Source organism: Arvicola amphibius, chromosome 12, assembly GCF_903992535.2.
Source record: "Arvicola amphibius chromosome 12, mArvAmp1.2, whole genome shotgun sequence".
In the NCBI taxonomy this organism is placed as follows: Eukaryota; Metazoa; Chordata; class Mammalia; order Rodentia; family Cricetidae; genus Arvicola; species Arvicola amphibius.
Window position 1 is genome coordinate 154,010,746 of NC_052058.2, and position 6,584 is coordinate 154,017,329.

Here is a 6,584-nt window from a genome sequence, read left to right on the forward strand (position 1 = left end):
TGCCTAGTTGAGTTTTGCCCTGGAAGACTATTTTCTAGTTTAGTTTTAGAAACGGCCAAGATTAGTTCAGTGCTTAGCTTTGGAAGTTAGTTAGACACAGCCAGGTTTCATGCTGCTGTTTTTCTCTGTCAACTTCTTTTTAGTTGCTGGGCAAAAGTAGGAGAGAATGTCTTACCGTTCACCCGGGTGGATGTGTGCATGACAGCTGTCCAGTGCAATGGCTCCTGCAGACCACACTGTGTTTGTATCCCAACAGCCAGTGTTTCTAGCAGACAGGTCGCACTGCAAACAAGATGTCCGGGGGACTAAAGCTATTGTGTTAGATAATTATGTTTCTCAATTGCAAGTCACAGGGGCATCATTTTCAAGGTCAGTGGCTTCTAGTCAAGGGTGGAAGGCACACGTATGTGCCCAGGACAGTGGTCACGGGGCGGACTGGAAAGGCTGACTTTGTCTTGTGTCCGACAGTGACGTCCCCTGTGAGACCTTGGAAGGTATTCTAAGTTTTTCTGAGCTTTGGCGTTTGCACAGTGATACAACTACGTTTGTTGCTTCTACCAGCACTCATTTTAGATAGGAGAATTATATGACAGAGAGTGAGTAAAATCGCAAACACTGTTACTTGTGCACAGGAGACATCAGCGACTTGACTGGGCTGAGAAAATGGCTCCGTGGATAAGATGGATGGCTGTGCAAACATAACCTGGGGTCAGATCCCCAGCTTCCGTGTAAAAGCAGGCATGGCTATGCATGCCTGTAACTCCAGTGCTGTGGGGAGTCACATGGAGACAGGAGGATTTCTGGGGAAAAAATTGGTAAGCTTGAGATTCAGCAAGAGACTATGTCTCAGAGGAATAAGGAAGAAGGATTAGAGCAGGGCACCTGATGGCCTTATGCGACTCCCTGGTAACTGTGTGACCTCACACACCTATGAACGCATGCGCACACACGTGTTTCCTTCCTTCAGCTGAAAACTTTATCAGTTAATCCTCCAGAAGGCAGGAGGACAGAGCAGCAGACGGAGATAGGTAACTCTGGCAAAGCTGGGCCCAACCTCTGGGGTGTGTGTGTGTGTGTGTGTGTGTGTGTGACTGTGGCTTGTTCTCCACAGACATTCCTGCCCACAGGCAAATCCCCCTGACCTCAGGAGAACTTTGAGAGAACCACTGGGCCCCCCTGTGGAGAGCTGAGCTGCTGGACTCCCCCTGCAAACCTGTGCTTCTGCCCATGCTGGAGGCTCCACCCACTCAGCTCACAAGGAATGCCAGGCCAAGGTAATATGATATTTCACAGAGAGCCATGTGCCATTCCGGCCTCCTGGCCTTTGTTCCTCCTCACGTTTCGTGACTGCAGCTTTGCGCCTTGGCCAGGGAAGTCAGCAGCTGCTGCTGATTTACCCGAGATTTGGATAAAAGTCATGGTTTTTGTTTCAGCTCTCACCAAGATGGTTGGGAATGGATCCAGTGAGCAGGCAAGCAACAGAAACTGCAGTTTCTCCGCTCTGAGCATCATCCCTTTGTAGGCCTGGTATAAGCTGATGCATTCAAGACTGGACGTTTATGAGGTGCTCTCCTACCAGAGAGCCTGGGCACCATATGCAGAGGAAATCCCTAGACAGTAGTAGATAGTATAGAAGGGAGGTGTGGCCAGGGAGCTCAGGAATGACATCCCTACTGCTCTTTGGCCCTTCCAAATTCCATAGTCCTGTCTTATGTCCAAGTGGGAGAATCTGTCAAGCAGTTAACATTTCCTTAGAAAAACGCCATGATATCACTAACAAACGACTCTTTGGACTTCCAGCCTTGATGAGCATTGGAACCCATGAGGCCTGACACTCTTGTGATACATCCCTAAGCCTCTCTTTCTCCATGGGTAAGAAGCTGGGCTCCCAGGTGAAACTGCTTTCTGCCAAGGCTAATGACTTGAGTTCTGCCCTCAGCCCTCACAGGGTAGAAGGAAAATTAGCTCTGCAGGTTACCTCTACACATGCAGTGTGTTGCATGTACACATACACACATACACACACCACACACATACACACACACACACACACATGCACACTGGGGTCTACCTAGTATGTCTCTAACATTCCTTTTTTGAATTTTTGCTAAAATACACATAACATAAGATTTAACATCTATGTGTTTTAAAGGCACAGTTCAGTGGAGTTACACGACTAACATCCAAACACTTTTGCTTTAGAAGAACTGATTATATACCTCTGTATAACAGCAATGACACTTCATTCTCTGTCCCTGGAAGACAGTGGAAATCACACTCCATTGTCTGACACTTCCAGCAGACCGCTCCAGGCACTGTGTATAAACAGAGTTGTGCGTACCATTTCTGTTTGCGACTGGCTTGTTTTATTCAGTGTCCTGTCCTCAGGGCTTGCCTCTGTTGCAGCGTGTGTCACCCTTCCCTCCCTTTCCCAGGCTGACGAAAGTTTCACTGGATGTGTGGACCATGCTTTCTCCAGGCAGCCATCCTCCGATAGGTCCCTGGCTAATCTCCGTCTGTAGGCTATAAAGAATGACGTCTTGAGCATGGGTGTGTAAGTAAGTCTCCAGTCCTCTGCTTTCGGTTCTTTGGGGTACAGTGGATTTGCTGGGGATCATGTCATAATTCTGTTGTTAATTTCCAGAAGTCCTCATTTTGTTTATTTGTTTGTCTGTTTGTTCCATTACTCTAATTTCTCTTTCGGTTGCACCGTTTATGATCCTGCCATCCGTGCACATCAGTTCCCTATCTCTACATTTGCTTTTCTTTTTTGTTTGTTTGTTTTTGACAGGCATGTAAAATGGATGTTCTCTCCAGTCATAAAGGCTGGCTGTTCTTTTTTTTTTTTTTTTTTTTTTTTAGAAAAAAAAGACATTTATTCAGTGTCATGATCAGACTATTACATTTAGCAATCAACAGCATGGGTGAGAAGAGGTCTACAGTAAAACCCTTTGTTGGAATGCTTTACACTTTCCACAGAACAGAAACTAAAATAACCTGTTATACAATTAGTCACAAATACAGTCCTCGAGTTTTTTTGCCCATACACATGAGTATTGTCTAAAACATGTCTTCTTTGTAGCAGCTAGGCCCTGCCACCACTGTGCTTGGCTGAGTTCACAAATCTGTTGTCACCTGTAGCTTCCCTGTCACTTCTCTGGCTCTCCTCTCCTGCTAAGCTTTGTTTCCTGGCTGTAATTAGAACCTCCTGCCACTGCCATAGCTGCTGCTGCTGCTGGAACCACCATAGCCACCTTGATTTCGTGGTTTAGCAAAGTACTGGCCTCCACCACCATAAGGGCCAGAGCTTCTGCCTCCAAAGTTTCCTCCTTTCATTGGTCCAAAATTTGAAGACTGATTGTTGTAATTGCCAAAATCATTGTAGCTTCCACCACCTCCAAAATTGCTTCCATCATTACCGAATCCATTATAGCCATCCCCACTGCCACCGTATCCACCACCACCATGGCTGCCACCGAAGCCACCACGACCACTGAAGTTTCCCCCTCGACCAAAATTGTCATTGCCGCCAAAACCGCCTCCACGACCACCACCGAAGTTTCCAGAACCACTTCGACCTCTTTGGCTGGACGAAGCACTAGCCATCTCCTGCTTGGATAGGGCTTTTCTTACTTCACAGTTGTGCCCGTTCACAGTATGGTATTTCTGAATAACAATCTTGTCCACGGAGTCATGGTCATCAAAGGTGACAAAAGCAAACCCTCTCTTTTTTCCACTGCCTCTGTCAGTCATGATTTCAATCACTTCAATCTTCCCATACTGCTCAAAATAATCTCTCAGGTGATGTTCTTCCGTGTCTTCTTTAATACCACCAACAAAGATCTTTTTCACGGTTAAGTGGGCACCCGGTCTCTGAGAATCCTCTCTCGACACAGCTCTCTTGGGTTCCACAACTCTTCCATCCACCTTATGGGGTCTCGCATTCATAGCGGCAACCGCTTCCTCCACAGTGGCGTACGTAACAAACCCAAAGCCCCTGGATCGTTTGGTGTTTGGATCTCTCATGACCACGCAGTCCATGAGTGTTCCCCATTGCTCAAAATGGCTCCTCAGACTCTCGTCGGTGGTTTCGAAGCTCAGCCCTCCAATGAAGAGCTTCCGCAGCTGTTCCGGCTCCTTGGGAGACTCTGACTTGGACATGATGGCAGGGAAATGAGAGCCTTCAGCGATGCTTCCTCGGCCGCGTAAATGGGCAGAAAGGAGTGAGCAAACGAACGTATCCCAAGGCTGGCTGTTCTTGAGGCTTCTTTTCTCCCTCTCTCCACCCTGTCTTCTATCAATAAACTGACTCTCACGGGAGAGCCGGCGTTTGTCTGGTTTTCCACATCACCATTCAAACCACCCTACAGGAATACTCTCAGTTTTAGTTTTATTCATTTTCTTTCGTGGGGGAGGGGATTGGTTTCTGTTGCTTTCATGTGAAAATGGGTTAGGTGCGGCCATTTATTTATTCATCAAACACATGGTTTCTGCAGAATGCAAGAAATTCTGCTTGTTAATGCGAAGAGTATTAAGAGAAATCAGAAGTGGTTCTGCCTTGAGGAATCTCCTCGTTGTGGTAGAGCGCAGACTGCGCAGCGGCCAGGCAGACCTGTGCAGGGAGGGGAGGATGGCGAGGGGCACGGAGGATGCAGTGGCTATTCTCAGCTTTCCCCTGAGTTTTCAAGAGGCGTGTGTTAGTGCTTTAGGCTTTTGAGGCATTCCTTGAGAAACAAAGGATTCCTCATCGCATGGTTGGCAGAAGGGGCCACCATGTCACCAGCCGTGGAGATGCACAGAGCAGAGGAGAGGCCCTAAGATGTCTTGTAGAGCAACCTCCTAAATTCCATATAACACCTACCTCCACCTTCCCATCACAGGTTAGGTTCTAACCGGTAGAAGAACGCGTACTCTTGTTTTATGACAATACAGGCCATCAGAAATGCTCTGGAGGGGGCCGGTCAAGCCGGGACGTGTCTCCCACTCACTGTTCTTGCCACCTCCCCCAGGTCATTTGGCTTTCCACTCTCTAGCCCCTCAGTGTGATTCTAGTTACACAAAGGCTGGAGAAAATAAGTTACGGAGCCCTTACTTATTACCAGCATGACTGCGGAGATCAGGGGATGCATAACCCAGTGATTTTTTTCAGGCTGTGCCTTGTCTTAGGAGACTCCATTTTCAAGCAGCTTTTGATTCAATGCTGAGGGAGGGAGATGGTTATAGCTCCTGGGCAGACCCGGAAACTGCATCATCCGTCAGGAACTACTCAGCAAGCACAGACCGGTAAATGACCTGTGCCTGGGAGTTAAAAAGGGAGCCACCCTGTAAGTTTATCAGGTTGAATTGAGCATACAGAAGCCCATGGTTGCAATTAAATCATACCAGAGAACCTAGGTGGAGGAACTTAGAAGACACAGCAGACCAAGGAAAGGGTGTGACTGCCTCTCCTGGACCACACAGCATGATGATACCTCCCATTGTGATGGCATGGCCCCACACCAACCTATCATCCGATAGCTGGGTCAAAGACTGACAAACAGAGACTCCCAGACTGTCCCTGGAACTTCCACTATGCTTGGTCTTCTGCTGCTGATGCAACTTGCTCATGCCTGCCTGTCCCCAGTTCGCATGTCTGGGCCTGACTCGCTGTTTCCTGCTGCAGACTTAATTTAGCCTTTCACCTAGCAGCTGAAACAGTTTTGCTCTCAAACCCTGACCTCAGTGGAAGCTCACGCTCGGCGCTGACTTTCTTTGCTGTCCTTTCAATGCGGATTCACTCAACCCATTTCAGAAATCATGGAATTCTGATGCAGCCTCATTAACCTGTACTCACTGTATGAATGATGTATGTGTATAGATGTATATAAGTATAAATATATATGCTCATTGTCTTCTTAGTGTAGCCCTGAGAGAGCTAGAGACATCCTAGCCTAGTTCCAAGCCTGTTTCTTCCTGGACTGACGGACTAAGACCCTAGGAGTCCCTTCAAGGAGGAGCCTACATGGAAGGCTTTCTTTCCTCCCCTTCCTTGGTCCCTGCCCTCTTCCTTCCTCTTCTGAGAAGAGATACTGTATCAAACTTCCTGAGACAAATTCAGGTTTTCTATTTCTTTGTCTTTCGTCCCTCTCCCTTCCCATCGACTGAACACTTTTACTTTGAACAGAGTTTATTTACTCCTAGAAACAATTATCAAGCTTCTGTGGCCTCCACCCAAACAACTCCTCATTTAGGTGGGCTGTGTGCTTCTGTCCTTTTGCGGGGAAACTATCAGTCTTTTTCATCTTGATTAAGTCTTAACCGGATAGACAGTGTTCATCCTGCCATTGCGCATGGAGGCAGAAACATAATGGACCATTCTCCCTCACATTTTAGAACAACAATAAGTTCAAATGTGGCAACATGATCTCCGCTGTGCCAAGACTTGGTGGAATCATACAGCAAACACCACATTTGATTAGCTCAGAGAAAGGATTAAAACAGTAATGAATCTGGCCAGCTGCTGAGGCGCCAAGCACAGGGGCTTTGCTCAGCATCAAGTGTGAAGCGGGACAGCCCTTCAGATGGACACATCTCCTCCCCATTCC

At 47.4% G+C, this 6,584-nt stretch overlaps 1 protein-coding gene across 1 annotated transcript; it reads right to left on the reverse strand.

Moving 5' to 3' along the window:
* Positions 1-2,874: 2,874 nt before the first annotated feature.
* Positions 2,875-4,202, reverse strand: LOC119802762 (heterogeneous nuclear ribonucleoprotein A1-like). Its single transcript, XM_038313879.2, has one exon. It carries the CDS (start codon positions 4,159-4,161, stop codon positions 3,199-3,201), a length of 963 nt encoding a protein of 320 aa, XP_038169807.1. The 5' UTR covers positions 4,162-4,202; the 3' UTR covers positions 2,875-3,198.
* Between the last annotated feature and the right edge of the window lie 2,382 nt (positions 4,203-6,584).